At 38.0% G+C, this 26,384-nt stretch overlaps 1 protein-coding gene across 4 annotated transcripts in view; it reads right to left on the reverse strand.

The window, feature by feature from the left end:
• dus1l (dihydrouridine synthase 1-like (S. cerevisiae)) overlaps nucleotides 1–26,384 on the reverse strand; it is a 36,765-nt gene that overhangs the window by 6,654 nt on the left and 3,727 nt on the right. For 2 of the 4 annotated variants that reach the window (XM_088334632.1, XM_088334557.1), the window contains exons 2-12: nucleotides 22,245–22,526; nucleotides 19,624–19,732; nucleotides 19,483–19,533; nucleotides 17,454–17,566; nucleotides 14,670–14,752; nucleotides 10,578–10,681; nucleotides 10,358–10,505; nucleotides 3,143–3,239; nucleotides 2,979–3,064; nucleotides 2,502–2,671; nucleotides 106–143 (exon numbers count right to left, since the gene is read on the reverse strand). In XM_088334632.1, coding sequence (XP_088190758.1) covers nucleotides 106–143; nucleotides 2,502–2,671; nucleotides 2,979–3,064; nucleotides 3,143–3,239; nucleotides 10,358–10,505; nucleotides 10,578–10,681; nucleotides 14,670–14,752; nucleotides 17,454–17,566; nucleotides 19,483–19,533; nucleotides 19,624–19,732; nucleotides 22,245–22,481 — 1,236 coding nt within the window. In that variant the 5' untranslated portion in view covers nucleotides 22,482–22,526. The remainder of the gene's footprint in view (nucleotides 1–105; nucleotides 144–2,501; nucleotides 2,672–2,978; nucleotides 3,065–3,142; nucleotides 3,240–10,357; nucleotides 10,506–10,577; nucleotides 10,682–14,669; nucleotides 14,753–17,453; nucleotides 17,567–19,482; nucleotides 19,534–19,623; nucleotides 19,733–22,244; nucleotides 22,527–26,384) is intronic. The other 2 variants (XM_088334804.1, XM_088334719.1) reach the window with 2 other exon arrangements.

A 26,384-nucleotide genomic window follows, 5' to 3' on the forward strand; every position in this document is an offset into this window, starting at 1 on the left:
TGTTAAAAGGTACCCACCCATAGTAACACAATTGTGATTGAAAATCAGCCATGGACACAAAACAAAATGTGTTGAGTAAAAAGAGGGGAAAAAAAAGACCTTTACCTTTGGATTGCCACACTGTTCACATTTGATGTACTTTGCTGTTTGGAGGAAAAAGACTCATCATATATATATTAAAAAAAAAAAGTACAGTGTTCCATAAATTTGCATTTTGACACTCGTAAAAAAATATCACTGATTACATTTTGGCATCTTACCTGCTAAAAAATAAAACAGCTGATCATTTTTTCTTATGAACAGTAATCGGTAGAAAAAATTGGTAGGAAAATATTTGGTAGGATAAGAGCCTTTAGTTTGGCATATTTGTAAATGGTTTAATAGCCGCAATAATAATAAAAAAAATAATTGTTAATTAAAAAAAAAACACACACAACTTCCACATGGCGGAAATTTGTCTTTTGTAGGGAGGCTCGAAATGCATCACCAACAGAAAGTAGGGTCCAATTTCTTGCGTCTTAACTCTGAAAAGACCGAAATGTTAGTCATTGGTCCATATAAATGCCGTGACTTATTCTCAAAAACTGCTGTGAACATTGACATATGTCACATCACACAGAGTGACTCAGTTAAAAATTTAGGTGTCATATTTGACCCTGATTTATCCTTTGAAACGCATGTAAAGAAAATTACTAGAACCGCTTTCTTCCATCTTCGTAACATTGCTAAAATCCGTTCAATACTGTCTTAGTCGGATGCGGAAATTATAATTCATGCGTTTGTTACCTCCCGTCTCGATTACTGTAATGCACTACTCTCTGGTCTCCTGAAGTCTAGAATCAAGTCTCTTCAGCTGGTACAAAATGCCGCAGCGAGGCTTTTAACCAGGACAAAAAAGTACGATCACATAACACCGATTTTGGCTAACCTGCATTGGCTCCCAGTTAGCCTTAGATGTGATTTCAAGGTTCTCTTAGTATTATACAAAATCATACATGGACTTGCTCCCTCTTATCTTTCAGATCTGATTTGCCCCTATATCCCGGTCCGAAGCCTACGATCTGAGAGTGCCGGTCTTCTGGTGATCCCAAGAGCAAAGAAAATGACTTGACTTGACAATTTACATGATGCTAAAGACTCAATCCTATTGGGCAACATATATTTTTCAACAAGTCTGATGTTTTCAATTAGACAATATTATCACTTTAAAAAGTAGCATCTGTCATGACCCTTTATTGCACGTGCAAGTACGGTGACTTTCTTAGACACGCTTGAATAAACTTTTTTTCCTTTTTTATTAGGGTTGGCATGTGGACTGCATTTGAAACCATCGATTTCCTACTTTGACCATTTTTTTCCAAGACTAAAAGAAAAAATGCAAGCATGCGCGTGAAATCACTTTCTTCCCCCATTCCCTTGCCTTCTTTGCTCCAGTGTAATGCTCTCAGTGGCCGGATCATCGATGATAAAAAATAAGATAAGAGCAAAAAAGCAAGGTGTAAAAATTATATAAAGGCTCTTTGACCTCAATTGGCCATTATTAACACAAACTTAACAGAGAGAAATTCTACTTACAACGTTTAGAAAATAGCTCAAGCTATGGGCTGCACCTTTAACTACTTTATTATACAAAGTTGAAACAAATGTGTTTTGTATTTGCATCAATCAACATATTTGTAACAATCAACTTTATCAATACAAAAATCAATCTTTGCTCGATTTCTTCTTTAAATCTTGTTTAAATTCTTGTTGTTTTTATAAAAATTGCATATTTGGTAATATGCTTTAAACTGGCCTAATAAACAACGGAAGAGTCTTGGTATATGCTAGTTCTTTCTTATTGTAGCAAACACGAGAATGCTGTCCTAATGTCATGCCCTGGGTTGTCAGAATATAGAGTAAACACAGTGATTTAATATCTGAAATAAACCTGAAAACCTACCCAACATAAATGTTGGGTTGCAAACTTTACAACAAAAAATGGGGTAAGGGAGGAGTTTTTAAGCAGCCTACTGATGATGTTTTTATTTTACATAGCAGGATAAGCAGGATTTTTATACTAAAAGGTGGTATATAGATCAATTTGCTATTGCTATTTGCTATAGATGAGGTGCATATTTGCAGACAGTTGTGATGAAATACACGCCAAATGGTGAAGAAATAGCACCTCTCAACTGAGAATGGATGTTGACATACTGTACAAATAGGTCAATTTTAATTGGATTCATTAAAAAGGCAATCGTCTTCAGTGCTTACTTCATACCGGGTAAATGCTCCAAAGCTTTATTCATGTCCCAAAACGGTATGTCAACACCTATTCTTAATTGAGAGGTGCAATTTCTTCCCTATTAGGCATGTATTTTATCACAATTGTCTGCAAACATGCTTCTCCTATATAGCAGTGGTGGCTACAAACAGGCATCAGGTTTCTTCTTTTAACAGAGAAAATGCAATTGGACTCAATTCAAAATCTGCATACTTTACACTCATATTAAACTTACGTTTTTGATCAGGGGAAAAGTTCTTGTTGGGATTGCGTGATCTTTTCTTCTGTTTGTTTTTGGAGAGCATTTGAGCAGACTTAGTTGTGTCCTCAAATATGCCGTTTTGGCATCGGGCTGTTTTTGCTCCTGATTTCTGGATGCTGCCTTTGCCAGACACATCTTTGGGCCTGTAATAGACAAATAAAATAAAGCTACAAATTATTGTAATTTTGTAACAGCTGTTTTTTCAGATTAACAAGTAATCAGAAAAATTCCTATATCAAATCAAATCAAAGTGTATTTGTAATGCACTTTCCGGGCAATAAATTGCCACTCAAAGTGCTGTATTAATGCATTCAGCGTACTACAAGACATTAAAATCCCCTTTGAATATGCAGAAAATTGTACTATTTTTTCACATTTTGCTTCTTTTAGAATTTGGGTATACCTTTACAAGACTTGACGGTAAGGGGAAAAAAGAAAAACGTAACTCACAGTGGTCTGACGTATGGTTGGCAGATCCAGTGCGGGAAGGGGAGGCTGCTGTTCCTACTAGCATCATTTCCGCTAGCAATTTCCTCCTGGATGGAATATTTAGCAACTTGTGTTGAAGAGGAAAAATGATTTTTCCTCTTATGTGATTTGAAAACAGATGTTACCTGGCATCGCAGTTTTAACCGGTTACTAACATCAGCCAAACAGTCAAGTGTTTTCACCTTAGCCAACTCCTCTCTCAGGTCCTGGTGGATCTGGAGCCTAAAACAAGACACCACATGACATAAGATTTATGTACAGAGTATTCTGATTTGTTCACGACTCCCTTAATTGCATGAGTTGTTGGGGCACCAATAAGGACGACGCAGTTCTGGACAGCTTGCCCCACTGTTGACGGTTCCTGGCTTGGTGCCTACATTCTTATTTGATTGCATTCCAAATGGCGAGGCAGCCACCTCCAGTTCTCTTTTGTGTTGCCCCATGCAAACGTGATTGACGTTGTTAAACTATGGAGAACCTATTCCAACAGTAGTGTAAGCAAAAAAAACAAAAACAAAATTAAAAAAATATATATATATATACACCGTATTTTCCGCACGATAAGGCGCACCTAAAAGCCTTTATTTTTTTCAAAAGCTGACCATGCGCCCTATAATACAGTGCGCCTTATTTATGGATCAATATTAATTCGCAAAGTCTTGCAACTAACTTGCAGCCGCCAACTAGATTTTCTCCCGAACGCCAAGTAGTCTGCGGTGTATGCTGGGATTTATTTACCGGCGTTTCATTGGCTAACCAATGTGTCAATCATCATTTGAATCGATCACTATTGGCTAAAGTTAGTCGGAGGTCAAGAGGCGGATCTTTTTTATCATTTACAGGCTGGCATTGGCTTGAATGGCAAAACAAAGCCTGCAATTGGCCAAAAAAGATGTGTCAATCATCAGTTGAATCGATCACTATTGGCTAAAGTTATTCGGAGGTCAAGAGGCGGATCCTTTTTATCATTCACAGGCTGGCATTGGCTTAAACGGCAAAACAAAGCCTGCAATTGGCCGAAAAAGATGAATGTGTATAGCACATGGCTGACGGCATACAGAAAGCATTTTTTACTATACTGTATTTGTAAATATTTTATTCTCCTGGATTTACTACACTCACGGATATAAGAGGACGACGGCTGCACATTATTATGAACACAACGACTTCGGTGAGCTACTCCGGCTATATATCTAGTTTCAGACTGAACTCGATGTTTCTGTGATAAGCGGTGCAGATAATGGATGGAATGGAGTGTCTATTTTTAAATTAAACTCATTTCCAAGTGTTTATTGTCATATGCACAGTAAAGTTGCGAGCGAAAAAGAAAATATAAACTAAGGAATGGTTGGCATTTCTTGAATCCCAAGACTTTAACCTTCCGAATGATGGAACGATGCATTTGAGTGACATTGTACGGATACCGCATCCGCACGTGTTCTCGACACGTATTTGCGTCTTTGCAAGCTTTGGGAATATTAAGGGGGTAATAAGTTGGACTGAACTATCTGACTGTTTTGTCCACGTTCCCATTGTAGCGCCTTATAATCCGGTGCGTCTTATGTATGTCAAAAATAGGACCAAAAACTTTTTTTTCGGGGTGCGCCCTATAACCCGGTGCGCCTTATAGTGCGGAGAATACGGTATTAATCAAAGAAAAACCAGATTACAAGACAAAAATGCGTCTTTCATTTCCTATTTTTTTCACAAGCCAAAGACATAAAAATACAACATATTCAATAAACATATCAGTGACATTTATTTGTTCAGCCCGTAGAGATCACACCTATTAAAAAAAGACCACCGAAAACGTCAACGTTGTCAGAAAAGTTGATTTTAAAAGGTTTAATATTTAACCTCAAGATGTTGCTGTGTTGTGTGGTGCAACCAAAAACAAATGCTAAAAATACCAAGGAAGAATAAAAGCTACAGAAACTCAGAGTTACCTAAAGACAGCATTTTTCTCCTCGTTTTCTAGCCCAAGGTAAATGGTTTTTTGGGGTTACCCGTAGCAGCAACTTCGACATCATCTATTTAAAAAAATATTTTTAAAGAAACAAACTAAAATCCATAATAGGGTGTCGTGATCACACTTTTTTGGCACCAGATCCAGAGTTTTATTTTATTTTAAGTACCTGTGGATGACAGTGCTGTTATTAATTGTAAAACAAAGGCAGACACATAACATTGAGCGTTGTGAAACTTAAGTACTGTTGATAACAATAAGTTGTTGACCATGTTGAAAAAGATTCGTTTTTCTTCGTCCTCAAGTCTACAACTTTAGATAGAAGTGCCTTTATTGTTAGTGATAACATTGTATACAAAAAGATTAGATCTTGCATTCCAAGCAAATCGTGTAATTAAAGACTCAAAAAAGAAAGATGATAAGTAGAATGTTGGTTGGGCAATATACAGGGGTGGGCAATTATTTTTTATCAGGGGCCGCATGAGAAACCTGAATTGTGTCAGAGGGCCACCAACTTTCTTTCATTGTAAAATGCTCAAATTAAATATTTTGAATAGCTGATGCTGATAATCAGAAGAATATAGCACTCTGTAAATATTTATATTAGGCTATGTGAAATTGTGGTGTATTGGTTAAATAAGAAAAACAATGATTGAACCAGTGCAATTTATTTTTAACTTGTTAATTTCCACAAACAATAACTTGTAATGTTCTCCACCTCATGTTACCTCTTCAGTGAGAATAATCCAGTCTGTTCTGGGCTTGAACAAGGGCATTGAAATCTGGCGGAATGTCTGAAGTGGCTATGCGAAGGACAGCTGAGAGGTGGTCATCAGTCATAGAGGATCTATGTTTGGATTTATTAAACTTCATAACTGAGAATGTCTGTTCACAATGATAGGTAGATCCAAAGAGGACTAGGATCCTCTGAGCATGCTTCCTCAGGTGTGGAAAGTTCTCCTCTTTGAGGGAGGAGTAAAAATCCAGCAGTGAGACTGACTTGAAGTGATCTGCCAGAAGTGTGTCAGACTGCAGATCTATGAGTTCCATCTGAACTTCACTTGGCGCATCATCCACACTGCAGTTGAAGGGAAAAGAGACCATGTGCATTTCACTCTCAAGAGTTTTGAAATCTTGAAATCGCCTTGAAAACTCTGCATGCAATGTTTCTAACATGGTTGAGTACTTTTGGAGGTGATCGCCTGATCTTTTGGCTTCCTTAAGTGTTGGCAAGTGGGTCAGAATGTTGTCCTTCACTTGGCTTGAGAGAAGCTGCAGTTTTCTCATAAAAGCCTTCACTGCACTGTACATCTCATGCACAAAAAGGCCCTTGCTCTGCAGTTTGACATTAAGTTCGTTCATTAGTGCAGTCACATCCACAGTGAATCCGAGGTCTGCCAACCAGTCTTCATCTGAAAGTTCTGAGACGTCATGACCTTTCTGAACACAGAACTCCTGAATCTGGTCTCTCAGGTCCAAGACTCTTTTCAGAATTTTGCCAAGGCTGAGCCACCTAACAGTGCAGTGATAGCTTATGTCACCATGTTCAGCCTCATTTTCCTCCAACAAAGCAACAAACTGTCTGTGATTTAAAGCTCTCGCTCTGATGAAGTTAACTATTTTAGTGACAGAATCAACAACATGTTTCATTTTTAACACTGTCTTACACAACACTTCCTGATGTATGATACAATGCAAAAATGTCAATTTCTGATCAGGGTTCATTTCTGTCACTTTATCCTGCATTCTCTTTAAAAGTCCAACATTTTTCCCGACAAGATTTGGACAACCATCTGTTGTCACACCTGCAAGCTTGTTCCATTTCAGTCCTAACATGTCCATACATGCATTTACCTCTCTGAACAAGTCATTACCTGTGGTTGTCCCTTTTATTGACTGCATGGCTGCCAACTCCTCCGTGATTTGAAAGTCTGCGGTTATCCCACGTAAGAAGAGGAGCAGCTGGGCGGTGTCACGTACATCGCAGCTCTCATCCAAAGCCAGAGAAAAAAAGTCAAAGTCGGCCGCTCTTTTCTTCAGCTGAAGCTCTAAATTTCCCGCGATGTCCTCAATCCGCCTCGTTACAGTGCGACGGTAGAGTGAAACGTTCTCAAACGCGCCCTTTTTTTCTGGGCACATCAGCTCAGCAGAGTCCAATAAACACTCCTTAATAAACTCTCCGTCGGAAAATGCCTTACTTTTTCTGGCGATTTTATGAGAAATTACATAACTTGTCCTGACGGCTGCATCTCTGGAAGTGTGAAGTTTAGTGAAAAAACCTTGTTGGGTTTGTAGTTTTGCAAGCAATGAATCAGACTCCCTTGCACGCTCTTCACCAGACAGGTTTCTGTATTCATCTTCATGCTTGGTCGTGTAGTGGCGATTCAAATTATATTCTTTAAACACAGCAACCTGTGTACCACAGACTAAGCACACTGCTTTACCTTTAATTTCTGTAAATAAATATTTGGCAGTCCATGTCTTGTTGAAAATATGGCATTCGTTATCAACTTTTCTTTTCTTGGGGTGTGCCGACATCTTGAGGGTACCCTGGCAAACAGTATCACCCTTACTCACTCAAGTGTATACGCGCGTGAAGGCGCTACGTCTATGACGTGTATATGTAGTCAAAATAAAATTTCAAAATAAAAGTTTTAAAAAATTGTTTAATTTATGGTGTTTATGATTGGTCTTACGCGGGCCGGACAGGGACGTGATTTGCCCAGGTCTGATATACAAGGTAGTACTCAGAGACTGCTGTAAGTCGCAAGTGCATCAGAAAAACAGTACAGTCAAAATTAGTGAAAATATATTAGCAGCAACCTATTTTCAAAATAAGGTTTGAAGAAAAAAATATGAATACTAATTTGTTTAATACATAAGCTGGATACATATTTTTTCACCGTCTTTTGCGCTTGTTTGGTTTTGGGGTAGAAAAGACATACATGGTGGCCGAGTTTAAAACTGGGTTTTCAGAAAGGATAGCCCATAATCCAGTGGCAGATTGAGGAAGGTCATAGGTGGGAGAGTTCTCTACAAGAATCTGGGGAACGATGGTGTTGAACATAAAGCTCGATCCAAGAAGAGTATCCTGACATAGGGTCTGAAATGTCAATCAATAACGTAGGCTGTGCCTGGCTTCTCTTTCGCTGTTTTTGTTTTTTTAATACGTGACGTGTCGCCCTGTGATAAAAAGAGCTTGCCCGCAGTTTCAGGTTTGTCTCATATTCCAAATCTCAGAACCTGCAGAGGATAGCTAAGCACAGAACTTCAGCGATGTAATGGTGGACCGACTCACGGGCCGCTGTTGATGCATCCAGAAGATAATTCGCCGCACAATGACGTTCTGCAGAGCGGCAAAGTGTCTGGAGAGATATGCAATACAGTCTCCAAATATCATGGCGATTCAAGGCTTTGAAAGATGTGTTAGCCCCCACTGCAAAGGCTATGGAATAGCAGTGCCCAACTTTGCGCGTAACTAGCGCAAATCAGCCCAATGGCTTCAATAAAAGTCTCACAAGATTCTAACCAACACGGCCACGGGACTCGCGTATCGCCAAGCAGGGTAAGGAACGGAGGAAGGGGCAAGAGTGGAAACTCCATCCTTGTCGCCAATGTTATGAGAAATAAGTCACTTGGAAACCGGCGCTGTGCTCACTGTCCATTGTTTACAGTAGCCATTCTTATCACCACACTTTGCGGAAACAGCACACTTTACAACCATGACCTTGTGGCTGTCTTTACATGACACATGCGTCATGTGTTCTGTGGTTCCCTTTTTATTGTCCAACAGTGTGCACAAATTCTCGGCGTCATCACAAATATGCAAATGTGGGCGGTTTTTTTTTGGGCTCGGTCTCTCACATCAACTTATTTTGTCGGGCTGGGCTGGGCCTTAATACCCACGGCCTGGGTCGGGCTGGATGTTTTTAGGCACGATCTTCACTCTACTCTGAGGGGTTTTCCAGGTGGTCCAGCGCAGTGTTTATCTCATCATCAACTGAGTAGTTTGCCTTGTAGGCAAAAAGATGAGGGTCCAGTGGATAGAAAAAGTTTGATGCTCTTAAAGACATACATCTGAAAAAACTTCATGGCATGTTGCTATCTTGGATTTTTTTTTCCAATATAAGCTATTGCTTATGTCTATTGTTCATGTTGACCATCTTTGTCTATTGGTGCCCACTCAACAGCCTGGTTAACCTGTAACAGGGATTACCTCATATGTGATCCCGTCTCAAGGTTCCTAATTTTTCCTCAAGCTAGGGTTTTCTTTGCCCTCATGCAGGTTTGAAATCCTCATGCAGCCCTTTGAGTTTCTGTGATGGCTATTTAGATAAATGTGACTCAACTTCTATAAAATTGATGAAAAAAATGAAAACTTGGATTTGCAAACAAAATAAAATTGATTCAGCCATATGTGTCACTATACTCCACAGTCTGGATTCTTTTTTTTGAGAGTGGGAGCCATACCATGTATTTTAAGAGAAAATTCAGCAAAACCGCCAAACCCGCTCACCAAAATCACATTTTTAAGTGCATTTTTTTTCACTGTAGATGATTTGATAGATTTTATGAAATAAAAATAATGTCAGATCCAGTGTCCCAACAAATATACCACTTAAAATCTGTCTCCCTCCCAAAGTTACTTAAGATCATTGAGGCTCATTTTCACCTTAATTTTTTTCTTTCATAAATAATTGTTTCAAAACAAGGTTCTTTTATAAAAATGTCACAAAACACTGCAAACAAGAAGTTCACGGATGTATTTCCATTCAGGGCAGTGGGCGCGTGTGAGAGAAGAGGAGCATGCTACAGTATGTGTGCAGAGATCTACCCATTTCTACCGCTCACCCAGCCCTGATTCGGCTAAGCACGCACCAAACATGACTGAGCTTGTCAGAATTGGAACGCTCCAGAGTAACTTTGCATGAGTAGCATTTTAGTTTCGAGCCACATGTGCTCATGAAAAGAGCCATTTCTGCCTTGCGAGCCATATCTCGTGACCCCTGCTATGATGGATACCATGGATGCTGACGACAGCTCACTAGTTATAGGGAGGCCGTGAGATGTTATTGTGGGACTTAGATGCTCAGTACATTTTTTGCAGCCCCAAAGAAACTAGTGTATAGATTATATATGTAAAGAGTATTCTCTATACCGTTTTTACCATCAATCTCGCAAGCCTAACTTTAAGAGTCAAAAATGTTAAAAAATAGGATGTTCAAAACATACATAGATAAGATTCACATAACAATAAAAAAGGAAAAACAAATAAAAGGAATCTTATTGGATGGCCAAGAAAAAAAGTGTGTATTATATGGTTACCATACGATGATACAAAAAGGAGAAAATACACAGAAAAACAAAGACATACGTGTGGTGCCACAGCTTGAAGAGATGTGCTCGTACATAGGACAAGGTGCATGGGGGATGCTGCCTCACCACTTCAATGTACTCTTCTGCCATCTCCCAAACTGGAGGGCTACGCCCTTCAAATAAAGCTGGATTGTGGAGGTTACCCTCTAAAAAGTCAATGTATTTTAAGTGAATTAAAAAAGAGATAAGATCACCGTAAAAGACTGCTTTTTGTGTACCTGCACTCATCACCCCTTGCACTCCTGTTTCCATAATGCAGCGTTCCACATCACTCAGATGTTGAATGTTGCCATTAGCAAACACAGGAATGTTTACTGCTTTCCTGTGAACACAATTTTTCAGTTTTAGGTTAATTCAATTGACATTGCTACTTTGAAAATCAAAAAAGGTTTATCGGTGGCCAAAAATATATACATGTTACATACATCCCATAAGCACAAAACTTATCCAAAAGGTTGTGTGTGTGTGTATATATATGTTCTGCATTTATATAGCGCTTTAAGTCAATGAAGACCTCCCAAAGCGCTTTACAATGTGCTTCACACTTTCTCCCTTTTAGACACTAACTAACCGATAGCTGCGTCAGCCATGCAGCATGCTCATCGGGGGCATTAAGGATTCAGTGTCTTGCCCAAGGACACTTCAACATAAAACATGGAGGAGCTGGGAATCGAACATGCGACCTCTTGATCCCAAGAAGAGTGCTCCATCTCCTAAGCAAATGCGTACATACATACATAAATACATACATACATACAGACAGAGACCCCTTGCTACTTCGCGCTTTCGTTATCACTGGCTCACTCCTTTGCGGATTTTTAATTGAATTGTCTTGATTGCCATTGATAAACGTATCGTGCATTGTGTATCTAATGGACAGAACAGATAAGGGAGGGTGCTCTCTGTTGGGTATGTGTGACTGTCTGTGTGGGCAACTGTGCTGTCAGTCAAACATCCGGGTCATGCGCAATCAAAATCTCCAACATCAAAACAATATGGGAAGGATAGTGGCCCCGATCTTTTGGCGGCTCGTTACATTGAAAAGGAATTCATCAATTAAACTCGAAGGATTCAAAAGAAAGTCAGAAAAATGCTGATCATCAGCAGGTGCTGCATGGATTATAATTGCATCCGGGAATCGACTGACAAAGCGTCGGAAGACAAGCAATAATAAAGCTTTAGGTCCAGCGTACTGCAACGGCTACGCTAACACCAAAATACCCAGTACGGCCCTAGGCTTCAAATAGTTTCCCAGCCCTGGTGTAGATGCATACAAACAAGTATTACTTTAATGCAGTTTCTTCTGCAAAATGTAGATTATATAAGAATGAAAACAAGCTCGTTCTTATCAGGTGAAATTATTTTTTGTAGTTACAAAATAAAATGTGAATAGTATAAATGTGAAGAAAGTATTAATATTACTAGGTATAAGAGCTAGGTAAATAAGCGAAAGGATTCTAATATGTCGTTTTGAAGGCACCAACATTTCAAAACTGACCTCATGAGATATACAAATGCATTACAGTCTACGATGTGTAATAATTTAATGTCATCTCAGAGTAAAATAAGTAAATGCTAAAATACACAATTAAAAAAATCAAAGCAATTGCATTACCATTAAAAAGTAGGAAGGAAACTATTTTGGGGAAAAAGTTATAAATACCCAAAAATCTGCTATTTTATTTTTTGGCAAAATAGCACTAACCAAGTATATGCACACAATTAAATGTGATAGGCCTAAAAGGACAATGTGTAATATTTAGTGCCCCCACATGATACCAAAAAACTTTCATTCAGTAAAAAAACTAAATAAAAAAAAACTTTGATTTGAATACTACTAATACTGCATGAACTATCATACCAATGTTAATCTCTATTTAAAAAATATCATCGGTCAAGAAATTTGTTTTACAAAGTGTAATCCTACCTCCAAGTTGCCGCCAGGTTTGTCTGGCATCTTGCTGCTACGGTCTTCCCTTGGTACGTTTTTTTTGATCGAATTAGACAATACAGTCTCATATAGTGGTCAAATATTACACACTGGTTTACAATATTAGGAATAAGGTTCTTGAGGGCTGCAAATACCAGGATGATTGTTCCTTCATTTCTGATTCAACCCGAATGGTCAGCACAGGAATAATTCCTCTTACTGCAGATATGAGGAATACTTGACACATACTTTTAAGCTAGTTAAGATAATGCATATTAGGCAAATTTATAACATTTGGCCTGCAAGTAATGTATACCGCAGCATAAAATCAATTAGTACAAAAAATAAATAAATCACCATTTCACTATATCCTAGGTGTTTATTTCGCGGCCCAACGGCCACATCAGGCTGACCAGGCGTAGTTATATCCGGCCTGTGAAATAGTTTTATATAAATCTACTATATTGGCCTGGCTCTAAGGAACACTGATAACACTCAAACTACAGATCCCACAATGCCTTCATCATAATGTTCCAGCATCAATAGAATCAAATAGAATAGAATAGAATATACCTTTATTGTCATTGTTACAACATGGGATATATTGTGACAACGAAATTGGATGACTCCAGTTCCACATTTTACAGTGAGGATAAGGAAAACAAAGAGATAAAGGAACAAAGAAGATGTTTTAACTGTCTTTGTTGTATAGGCTTTGTTTCCTCCGTGGTGGAGGGTGGGGAGGGGTGGTGGTTGCTGTATGAGGAGGTGAGGGACAGTCAGAGATGGGCGGATCCAACTGGATGTTTGACCTTACTGTACACACGGTCCAGTGTTTTTTTCCCTGATTGCTCAGTCCACGCATTGAATGGATTTGGGAAGTACAGTCCATAAACATACCCGATTAAAGACGCCGGCGACGATAAAAGCTCCGTTGGGGAGTGCAAGCTGCTGTTTATTGATAGCAGCTTTTAGCGCTATGCTAACGTTAGCATCCGGTGGAACGTAAACAGCAACCACAATGACCACAGTTAGCTCTCTCTGTAGATAGAAGGGTCTACACGATACTGCTAGAAACTATATCGAGTGAGCAGTGTGTGTCAATGATTCGGCTGTTATTGTAGCGCATAGTCCCCAACCCCTGTTTTTACCAGAGTCTCCGTCTCGTTCGTGCCTGTGAAGCGTGCGTCCTGCTAGTTGTAATGCGGCCTCGGGAAAGCCAAGACTCCGTGATGACAAAAATACTCCAATTCTGGGCGCTGTTGGTGGCGATCTGCAGCTCAAATTCACTCATTTTGTGGACGATGGATCTGGCGTTGGTTAGTAACATGCTTGGGAGCGCTGGTCTGTGTGGTCGCCTTCTTAGCCCAGACCCGACTGGCAGCCTTTTTCTTTTGCTCCGTTGTTGTCGGCAGGCAGATCACCCAGGGAGATCTGGTGGTCTCTGTATATCCCTCGGGATGTTGTGGATGTTATTGTATTTGTAAAAGGAGTCGAAGGGAAAATATGAGGGATAAAAGGACACTGAAAAACAAAAGACGAACTGGAGCCCGTGAAGCTGCTGGACTTGCGCAGCCACTTTTAAAACTATCTACTGACAAACAGCCCTGACAAGCCCAACAAGTGGATTAATAGTGAGTCTTTACTGTCAGGAAGCGGCGACTTGACACCCAGTGACGAACTTCTATCTATCACAATGTAACAGAAGGCTAAACGAAGAAAAGCAGGGTGACATTTCTGTTGCTGTGGATTACGCTAAACCCTCACAATGGCCCAGTAAGAAGTTTATTCAGAAAACAGCCTTTCAAAACCGAGGAGAGGCTGAATACTTTTTAACTGACACTGCCGGTAAACCTGTGTGTCTTCTACGTGGAGCTAATGCGGCCGTAATTAAGGAATTTAACGTAAAACTGTACTAAAAGACAAAACATTAGAGTAAGCTGAAAAACTTGAATGCAGAGCAGAGGATACAGAAAGAAAGAGTTAAAGAATATGGGGACCCAGCATATGTTTTATGCCAAAGCAAAATTCCCAAAGTGAAAAGCACAAGATTTCCATTTTTTTCATAATTTGAATTTGTACAGTTTTGACAGGAAATATTTTTATGGAAAGCAACGTTTTTTGAAGTTATTTGATGTTTCTGAAAATTTTGACACCCATTATGTATATCATAGACAAAATGAAAAATGACCTGATCCCCAAAACGAAATGATGGCCATGACAAATAAGAACCATGAACTTCTATTATAGAAAGTTGTTCTTGTCAAACGGTGCAGTAATTTTAATTTAGCCCAAGAAATAGTTTTACGGAAGAACAAAAAACAGGATTTAGATTGAAAATGGCGCATAATCAAGGATTGACTAAATGTTTGCATCTCACCGGACTGCTCTGACATGCTCCCAGCTAGCAATTCCAGTCATTGGACCTTTCTGGTCTTTGGTTCTGCCATGTACTGTGAGTAGCTGTCGAAATATAAAGGAAAAAAAGAATAATCAAGTGTCCATTAATGAAAATTTATTTTATTCATAATTCTTAACATGTGCTTTCGATATATATATATTTAGATTGCTTTGAAAAAAAACCTTATGTTGTGTGTTTAAGTCAGGGGTCTCCAACCTTTTTCAAGCGTCAGGGTACTCATTGGTACAAAGGGCACCCAGGTTGATAAAAAAATTCTAAAATAAACACTTATCTTGTACTACTTACTAAATTGTTACTATGTTTTTACCAGGTTAAATATTGCTGGTAGAAACTAAAAAAAAAGTAGAATATAGGAGAAAAAAAACCAAGAGAGAAAGAGTGAGAGAAAGACAAATAGAAAAAGAGAATAAGAGAAAAGAGAAAAAGAAAGAAAGAGTGAGAGAAAAAAAGAGGAAGACAAAAACAAAGAGAAAGAATGGAAGGAATAAATATAGAGAACATAAAAGGGAGAAAGAAAGAGAAAGTTGAGAAAAAGAAAAGATAAAATAAGAAAAAAGAAGAAAAAAAAGAAAAAAGGAAAAGAGGAAAAGAAAAAAAGAAAAATGAAAAGAGAAAAAAGAAAAGAAAAAGAAAACAAGAAAAGGAGAGAGAGAAATAGGAGGAATGCTTATTTTGACTCAGTCAAGCAAAAAAAAAAAAAAAAACAAACAAAAAAAACTTTTTACTAGAAAATTACAATGACCCAGCACTGGTGGGGTATTTTCAGAACGAGTCCGTTGGCACGTCAGCTGTCCTTGGGGGCACCTGGGTGTCCGCTGGCACCACGTTGGAGACTGTGGTCTAATCATTTACGCTGCTAAACCAGGGGTCTAGACTCGCGGCCCGAGGGCCATTTGAGGCCCTCTGGATGATAGTTTGAAGTCTCCAACTTAATAAAGTTAAAAGGACAGTGTGTATTGTTTGACCACTACATGTAGTGGTATTCTGTTCTGCAACTGAAAATGAGTGCTAAAAAATCACAAGAGTGGAAATTACAGACAGTCAAAGTGACCCGAAAACAACATTTGTTTTTATTTTTCTTGCCCAGCCTTTCACCAGATAGCTATTTTTTGGGTACAATTATAGCACAAAGATGGAAGACAATTATGTCAGCTCCCTAGAGATGAGGCTCACGCTAAAGTAAAATAAATGTTAATATCTTAACCTTTAAAAATGTCATATCTTTATGATTGTTCCTGTATCTTTTTTGGCTAACTATGTAAAACAATAGTCTTTTTTTTGTTATATTAAGTGACATTTTTCACCCCTAGGAGACACTGAAAAATTCCCATGGATTAATTTATTACTGATTGATTGATTTTCATATGAATTGTTAATGCTTTTATTTATCTTTAGAACTTATTTTGTGGGAATTATAAAAAAATATATATATTCAAGGGTAATGATTTTATCCGAAATTTTTGTGTAAAGCACGATTTGGCTGTAGTGTGAATAAGTAATCGCGAGACACTGCGTTTTTTTCGAAGGAAACAACCATAACAAAGCACCCAAGAAAAGGGTGCTGATTTTTAAAGTTTGTCACTAGTATTAACTCCTGGATGTACAGGTCAGGGGGAAATGACCCCACTGGTTGTTAGGCTTTTAAAATCTTTTAAAAACAAAAAGTTGTAATATTGTCATATTGCAGGTATTCCTCATAAACATATTTATGACATCATGCCATTAGTATTTATATTATGTCCCTCCACTAATTTTTGGCCCTACTCATGAGTGTAATGGTAGGCCATGCATCCGAGGAAGTACTCACAAAAAAACAAATCGAGCACAAAAAATGCACTTTTCTTTGAAAATCCAATCATAATTGCAATCCTGGTCTGAAAAAAATAAATACATTGCAATTAAGTTTTTTCTCTTAAATTGTGCACCACTTATATGTTGCGTTATATACTTTACCAGTGTGTCCCATATAATAATTTGAGACCACGGTCTGGAGAGGGGGTCCGAGGAATGCCCCCCACCCCCGAATGCCGAGGACTGATGATTTTGTGATTGCTTCTATGACAGAATTATGGTTTTTCTTCAATGGTGTACAGGAGGTTATTGTAATGCTCAACTTATGAGGTACACATACTCGCCAGGACTACCACTTTATTCATTAGACTACCGCGTTTCGCCTTGAGAAACCGCATGCTGCTTTAAGAAAAAAAAAAATAATTAAAAAAAATAATAAAAGACCGCCTTTTTAAATGTAGAAAAAAAAATCTTGATTGGGGACCAGTATTTTAGTCCATAGCTGGTTTATTTTGAAATGCACTAACTTTTTGTGCGTGAATATTTCACTTCAACTAGTGATGGGAATTCAGTCACCTTTTTGGAGAACGGCCATTTCTCTCAGCTCCGAAACTGCTTTTCAGATTTTTTTTCTTGCTTCAATCGATATATTACCTATTATGTAACGCTATGCAAAAAAATAACATGAAAAAGAGGAAAAAAAAAGCAAACCTAAATAACGGGTTTTCAAACAGGAAGTATCTACTTCTGCATTCTCACAATGAGAAACGGAAAACTCATTGTTTTTGCTTCAAGAGTTTCAGTGAATTGGAAATACACTTTAAAATAAGACTTATTTAAAGGAGTCGTACAAAATTCTCAAATGAGAGCACAAGCGGTCATGTTGTGGCCATTTATGAAATATAATGAAAAAAATGAAAAGGATCTTTAGAACATTGTCTAAGTTCATACCTGGCATCCAGCTTTCTCCAGCATTTGGGCGTAGCAGACAGTCTTTTGGATGTCCTCAAACACACGGATCTTGCATGTAATAGGCACAGACAGCTTTTCGTTTGCTAATGTGACTGTGAAATGAAATAAAGAGAGATGAAAACTAGGGATGCACCTTAGTGGAGAGGTGCATAGTTTGAAAAAGTTGTGTGACTTGACTGAGACATCACTATTTTTCAGTCGGTTAGGAGAGTGTTTTTCCACTTAGGGTCTCTTGGAACCTTATCTTATGGATAACACCAAGCCCTTTTTTTTAAAAAAAAATTATCAAACTTGGTGCGCTTGTAGATAGAGATTGCACAACATGTGAAATGGCAGGTCAATTGAGGCGTTTGGGAGATATGACCCATAGAATTTAGAAAATTTCAGCAAAAAAGGTGGTTGTCGCCTTATTTTGAACCTTTCTATCCTGGGAAGTACTGTGTCGATTTTCACCAAAAACCTAACGCCAGGAAAAGAATCAATAAAGGATTCCAAATTGTTTATATTTAAGTACTTTGAGACAAATATTTTGACCTCAAAATCGTATTGTAGATGTTTTCGAAAGTTTTTTTCATGAATAATTATCTCCCGCATGTTCTTTAAACCATATATAAAAAAATTCAGTGGTGTAAAATTTTGGTTTAGCAGCAATAAGGATTCAAATTATTGATAACCTCAGCTAATCATATGTGAGTAGGTCAATTTCGAGGTCTAGTTGTAGCCAAGTTTGAAAACTAAAACAGGCAAGTGATCAGAGATTAAGTCATTTTTGAATTTCCCTTTAAATTATATGTTTTGTCATAACTTAACAAGTATTTCCTCAAATGGAAGGGTTCAAATGAAGGCCCTTTGGGGGAAAAATTTCATAAGTCGTAGCTCCCAAAAAGCTGGTCCAATTGACCTATAATTGTTATAATTTGTGTTGCACAATTTCTGTCAACAAGTACATTCAGTTCCAAGAAAAAAAATATGAATTTTTTTTAAACTTAAACATTTTCGGGTGATTTGACATGGAATAATCAGTCATTGTTTGAAACATAAATTGAGTCTGCTTGGGTCTTTTGTGGGCAAGCTCAAGACGGAAACGGAGGTGCAGTCACATGGACTTGCTGTTGAAATAGGGAGGATGAAAGATTTGGTACGGGATTCACTCAAGACATATGATCACATGATGAATAACTTAAAACCTATGAAGAAAATCGCATTAGAAAAGAGACAGCATTTGCTGTCAACATTGCTGCTGACTAATTGCTCTGGCAGGAAAAATAATTTTTGCTTAAAGTTATGTGTAAGGCTTTTCTCAAGAATCTCTTTTTTTGGTAAGTGATTAGCCGAATGACCATTAGTTTCATGTGCTTTTCTAAAATATCACCTAATTATGTAATTATTGTTTTGTTACCATGTTCACATTTTGTTACCTGTTTATCATTATTGGAAGAGTTACAATAGGATCAGTCAACCATGAATACATCTGCTTTCATAAGGGCAAAGAGTGATTTACATACAGGTATATAAATTATTGGAAAAAATATATTGTATAAATGTTGACCATTTAGCCTAAATGGTCCACATTTTCATACAACAAACTGGATAAAAATTAATAATAGAACAATAGATATTATACTACATGTTTTACAAATCCGAAATTGAGAATTGCATACTGTATTTTCAAACTGCTTTGTCTATTAACAATCTTGAAAGTGTTAACTCTGCAAATTATTCAACAAATAAAATTAAATAGCAATTTAAAAAATATCCAATACACAAGCTTAAAAGTGTTTTGCTCTAGTATTTTAAGATGCAATTGATTTAGGGTAACATTGTGCAAAAAAAAAAAAAAAAAATCAGGTTCATTTTTTTTGCCCAGTCTTAATCCTTTTTTTAAATGTCTAATAATAAAGGAGTTCTGTAAAGTAAAGAAGGTAACCGAGATTAAAGGTCCTGCAGTCCAATTTCAAAACCCAATTCTAGCTCAGTTTTTCAATGTAATAAAAAGAAAAATAATTACCCATTTTATTCAACAACTCCCATTCATCTTGGAGGAAAACTCCGTAGTGTCCTTAGGTATAAGAAAAATGGTCCTTGTTGTCACATTGTCATTATGAAATCAAACACAAACATACTTAAAATAAATAATAAGTCATGGTACCTCTTTTAGCAATCATTTGGGGACAGCCCAAATTGAGGTCAATGGCATCACAGAAGTTCTGGGCCATAAGAGCTGCCTGAATGAATACCTCAGGATCATTTGCGCAAAACTATGAGGAAAAGGTGGAAAACAAAATGTAATACTTTGATATATATTCTCACTAGTCTTCAAGACCGAGTAAGATTATTATGATTGGCTATTTTCTATGGTGTAATTACTTGGACAAAAGTTATCTTAAAATGAATTCTTTCCCCCTAAATTATTCAGAAGATATGGGGCGATAATTAGTATGATGAATAACCATAGTGTCAAAAAGCCAGTTTGTCAATGCAGTGTTCGAAAATCACTTGCAATTGCATCCAGAATTTACATTGCAGGCAGGTAAAATATACATCAATCAGATGGCAAAACTTGAGTGCATGAGATACCTATTATTGAGATTTAAAAACAGTGCTTGAAAGTTGCCTTAATTTGGCTGTCTCTTGTTTAGAGACAGAGAAATAATGGGAGAGAGAGAGCGCACGAAAACGAATGAGAGGAGTTTGTTTACATGAATTAAATATTTAGTTTAAGTTCAGAATACTGTTGTCATCTATGTTTCGTAAGTTACAATAAATGCACGCAGAAAATACAAATATGCTTTAACTTTTTGCAACCTTGCAAAAACGCAAGTTCAGCTAAATTTGAATCATTCGTGGTGGCCACTGGCCTGTTTTTATGGCCGGAGCTGCGAACCTCCGCAAGTACCTATTGTTTTTGCTCAGATATTCCCTAAGACAAAATGAATAATTCACAGTAAAAGGTCCAGAAAAATCCCAACTACACAGGTGAGATAATAATCTGAACACAAGAAATTGACAATGTTTGGTTAAAAAAAAAAAAAAAAACCTATTGGTGGCAAATAGTGTTGATTTTTACAAATTGATCTGCTGCCCCAAAACCGTTTAAAGGATCCTGTTGAAAGTATGTCACAAAAATATTAACAAGTGGATGATGTCTTAGACCAGACACGGGCATACTATACTGTTGCTCTTTTTAATCTGGCGCGCCAAACATCTCCCAGTTATATCAAAATATATCGGCAAACCAAGTTCATTTACTTTGCCTGTAATGCCCACATTTCCCCAACAGATGGCGCGCTTGAGCATTTGCCCCCTTTTCTCCGCGGTTAAGCTTTTCCCAGAAGAAGCACTGTCCTTCTCGGTTTAGGCGGTAAAGCTTTCCCCTTTCTAAAAACAAACATGAGTTTATCAAAGAAAAGGTCGACAGTGAGTGCCGAGTGTTTAAAACAGAATGGACAACAAAATATTTTTTCAAAGAAGTCCGATCAAAGGCTGTATGCTTGATATGTCAATAAAGTGTCGCGGTTTTTAAGGAGTAAGATATTAGCTGTCACTTTGCTACGAAGCATTCCAATTATGCCAGCAATCTGTCGGCGCAAAAACGGGCAGCTACGGCTGAGAGGATAGCAGCCAATTTACTGTCCCAGCAAAAAAAATTTCACCGACAAACTGCGCTTCAGGAGTCAACTACCAAATTAGCAGCAGCTAGCAAACCTTTCTCCAAAGTTGAGTTTTTGAAAGACTGCACGGTGGAGACTGCAGGTGTTCTGTGTCCGGAAAGTCAAGGCAAGTTTGAAAAAATCAGTCACGTCGGACTGTGACTCGCCGTGTGGAACTAATTGATGAACATATAGCTAGCCAGCTAGACAAAAAGGCAGAGTTGTTTCAGTTATATTCACTTGCACTGGATGAAAGTAATGACATGAAAGAAAGACACAGCTCCTAATTTTTATCCGAGGAATAAATGACAGCTCTGAGATAACGGAGGAGTTTTTGACCATGACAAGGTGTCTGCTACTAGAGAAACATAAACTACCTTGAAGTAAGCTTGCCAAAGTCACGACAGATGGATCACCAAATTTAACAGGAAAAGACGTTGGGCTGCAGGGGAAAGATCAGTTTGTGCACGACATGTACAAACACGTTACAGCGTTCAAATCTAAGCTCCTTTTATTCTCCAGACAAGTTGCGAACACATCCGTCACTCATTTCGCCACACTTGACACTCAGAAAGAGGCGACGCGATATGCAAAGAAATACAGCAAATCACTGGATGACCTGCACAGAGAATTCAGTCGCCGGTTCTCTGATTTTGAAAACATTGATGAGTCACTTCAGCTCGTGTATTGTCCCTTCTAACAAGACCCGGAAACAGTACAGCATGAGATGCAATTGGAACTGATTGATCTTCAGTCTGATGCCACCTTAAAGGAAAAGTTCAACACTTTTAAACCTAACGACTTTTATGCTTATGTGGCTCAGGAGGTAGAGCGCTCGTCTTGGAATCAAAAGATCGCAGTTCGAATCCCGGCTCCTCTGTGTTACATATCGAAGTGTCCTTGGGTAAGACACTGAACCCCTAATGCCCCCAATAAGCAGGTTAGCGCCTTACATGGCTGCATAGCTGCTATTGGGAAATGTGAAGCACACTGAAAAGCGCTTTGGGAAGTCTTGACTTGAAAAGCACTATATAAATGCAGATCATTTAATTTCATTTCAATGCAATTATTCAATATCACAACTATTACTTTAGGTATGAAAAAAAAACAACATTCCTACCTGAGTTATAAGTGGCCGGTCTTCCTCACAAACCTCATTATAGAGATTTTCTCTTCTGTAATTAGCATCACGAACAAATACCTGTGCATGCAGCATGGGTGTGTAACAGAGGTGAGCACCGTGGCGACGGCTAAGTAGACGCCATGCCAGTTCGCTCTGGTCAACCATGGGTGCCACCACAAAGCAGGCTTCTTTCAGGGTTCTCTTCCAAAAATCAAACCCCTGCAGCTTTGCCATATTCAATGACTGTACAAGATCAGTGCATCAAAAACATGTGAGGATCTGAAAAAAAAAAAAAGTAAGAAAAAAAAAGGAAAAATTGATTTAAAATTATTATTAAAAACGATGTCACAAAGAGGCGTTCTGCATTCAGAGCAGGAATCTTCAACCTTTTTCAAGCTGAGAGCTACTTTTTGTTACTTATTACTGCCAAGGGCACCCATTTTGTTATGCATTTTTATAATAAAAACAACTTATGTGCTTACTATATTATTACCAGGTTAATCATTGGAAGTATGGTTAAATAGATTATGTCAACCACTAAAACACATTTTTTATGAGAAAAGCATAATGACCCAGAAGTGGTGAGCTATATTCAGAACAGGTCCAACAGCACCTGAGCTCTTCCCCTTAGGGCAGTGTTTTTCAACCTTTTTTGAGCCAGGGCATGTTTTTTACATTGGAAAAAAATTGCGGCACACCACTAATCAAAAATGTTAGAAAATGACACTGAACAGTATGTTTAATTACAAGATAATTTATAATATCCCCAGTTTTACAGCACACACACTTGACAAGCACATAATATTTGCAGAAAATGATTCAAAAATGTTAAAACTTTAGATTTTAAAAAGTGACAATGGATAATTTCTCACACCACACTTGACGATCTCTCACGGCACACTAGTGTGTCGCGGCACAGTGGTTGAAAACACTGCCTTAGGGGGACACCATGGTTCCTGCGGGAAGCTCGTTGGAGACCCCTGATCTAGGGCTTCCTAATAAAAATATTCATTAATTAACCAAAAAACAATATTGATTCGAACTATTATTAAAATCAAGTCAAGAGATGTGTGTATTTATTTTACATAAGATGAGCCTGACCTAGAGGGAGCTGACATAATAGTAGGCCATCTTGCTGTTACGGATAAAAAAACAAATAATAAAACTTGAGGATGGCTGAGCAAAAGAATTAGAGAAAAAAAGGTGCAGTTTGCTCACGGAGTCATCGTAGTTTGTATTCTTAGTTATACTTTGTAGCTCTGTTTTTTTTGTAGCACTACACAATCCAGCAACATATAGTGGTCAACTATTACAGTGTGCCTTGAATGTATATCATAATTTACTTTTTTAACCTGCTTGTTAATACGATTATTTTAGGGCATTTTTGTTGGCTCTGTATCGGCAGGGCGAAGCTAAGATGGGGGCAAGAAGTAGATAGGCAGTGACAAGCCAATACTGCTTACCCACCAGATTGAGGGTGTTGGTGTTTTAGGCTTAAGACCACCATCTGATGACATATTTGGCTGAAAAGACAATTAGCTTTACCTCTAATGAGAATCAAAAAGTGTACTCAATTTACTGCAACACAATTTCGTGAAAATATCATCGAAGTATGTTATTTTTTACTAATGATGGACCTTTTGGTGGGTCTATTTAAGAATTGACAAACTTATTAACAATTTGCATTCGCCTATCGACCTGCCATGTATGTTTTTGAATTGTAGGAGGAGACCAGAGAAACTGGAGAAGACCATTTTAGGAATGGGGAGAACATGTAAACTCCCCACAGGAAGGCTGGACTTCTGAACTTTAAGGCAGATATGCTAACCAGTCTGCCTTCGCCCTCCAAATTAGGTTTCGGGGTAGCAGAGAACTATTGTTTTTACCCAGAATTGATTTGTCTTTTTCAGGGACCTTTAAATGAGAGTATTTTCCTGCTACACCACAAATGACAATATGCTTCATAGTGCAGTCTAAATAGCTTTGAAGTACCGTATTTTCCGTACTATAAGGCGCACCGGGTTATAGGGCGCACCCCGAAAAAATAGTTTTTGGTCCTATATTTGACATACATAAGACGCACCGGATTATAAGACGCTACAATGGTAACGTCGACAAAACAGTCAGATAATTCAGTCAAACTTATTACCCCCTTAACATTCCGAAAGCTTGCAAAGAAGCAAATACGTGTCTCAGACATGTAGAGAAACAGTGTCTGTACGATGTCACCAATCACTCAAATGCATCGTTCCAAATATCATTCGGAAGGTTAAAGTCTTGGGATTCAAGAAATGCCAACCATTCCTTAGTTTCTATTTTCTTTTTCGCTCGCAACTTTACTGTGCATATGACAATAAACACTTGGAATTGGGTTTAATTTAAAAATAGACACTCTATTCCATCCATTATCTGCACCGCTTATCACAGAAACATCGAGTTCAGTCTGAAACAAGATACAGGGAAAATATATAGCCGGAGTAGCTCACTGAAGTCGTTGTGTTCAATAATAATGTGCAACCATGGTCCTCTTATATCCGTGAATGTAGTAAAACCAGGAGAGTAAAATATTTACAAATACAGTACAGAATAGTAAAATACTGCTTTCTCTATGCCGTCAACCCAACTTGCTATTCACATTCATCTTTTTCGGCCAATTGCAGGCTTTGTTTTGCCCTTTTAGCCTATGCCAGCCTGTAAATAATAAAAAGGATCCGCCCCCTTTACCTCCGAATAACTTTAGCTAATAGTGATCGATTCAACTGATTGACACATCTTTTTCGGCCAAGTGCAGGCTTTGTTTTGCGCCTTTAGCCTATGCGAGCCTGTAAATGATAAAAAGGATCTGCCCCCTTTTAGCTCCGAATAATTTTAGCCAATCGTGATTGATTCAAATGATGATTGACATATTGGTTAGCCAATGAAACGCCGGTAAATATATCCCAGCATACACCGCGGACTACTTTGCGTTCGGGGGAAAATCTAGTCGGTGGCTGCTGCATTAGTTGCAAGACTTTGCGACTTAATATTGATCCATAAATAAGGCGCACTGTATTATAAGGCGCATGGTCAGCTTTTGAAAAAAATAAAGGCTTTTAGGTGCGCCTTATAGTGCGGAAAATACGGTATATTAAACGTCACAATCTGAAGCCATTGATATCATAAAATTTGACTGTATGTAAAGCTTTAACAAGTTATAAACTCCAAACTTTTTGTATTTTTATATTTTGTGTACTGCACTGATCCAGTAGAGGGGTCCATTTAAAAGTTTATCAGAAAGGCCTAACATGCTGATCTCTCAAACCAAATTTTGTGAAATTTAAAAAAAGGCCTGTACAGTACAGATATTGAGATTTACAGTTCAAGCTCCAACTTTACAATATATTTTCCAAAACTAACGACTGGTCAGGCCTGAGGACATCAATGTACTTGTATTAAATCGTAGTGGTAGCACAATCAGGCATCGGGAGAACATGCACCGAGGACCTCTGTACTGTGAAGCAGACGTGCTAATCAGTCAGACACTGTGCAGTGTTTGGAAACAACAAAATAATAATCATGAATAAAGTAACTAAGACTTTGAGTCATGTTTTTTACTCTTGAATGCACACTTGCACATAAATTTAGACCAGTTTCTGCTATCTAAACACATGTTCTTCGTGACCTTGGCTACAAAACAGCTGGAGTTTTTAATCAATATTGTGCCATAAAATGTCACAGGAAATCAAATTGATTAGGATTGCTGTTCACATTCATTGCATTACATGTAATGGATTACCCTTTTCTTCGGTTGGTGTTTAAAAAAAAGTAATATTAAATTAATTTGCAAATATATCATCAGTCAATCTGTGCCCACACTGTAATTTCTCTAAACAACAGTGATTTAGCACTGTGCGTAGATTGGGGGAGAGACCAATAAATGATTCATAGTGATTTTTGCACATTTCTAAAATCGACGTTCCTCCCCGGAATAGATTTTGTGACGTCATATCCGGTACGAAAAATGCAGGAGAGCAATAGGGCTGTCGTGAAAATGACATTCGCCTAATAGCGAAATCTTTTTCATATCAGCAATTATTTTTAACGTTCGCCGATACAGTCTTTTTTTCTTTCCAAACCCTTTTCTGACCACCCATGAAT

The sequence above is a fragment of the Urocampus carinirostris genome, chromosome 1 (assembly GCF_059441175.1).
Source record: "Urocampus carinirostris isolate Australia breed hairy pipefish chromosome 1, RoL_Ucar_1.0, whole genome shotgun sequence".
NCBI classification, from domain to species: Eukaryota; Metazoa; Chordata; class Actinopteri; order Syngnathiformes; family Syngnathidae; genus Urocampus; species Urocampus carinirostris.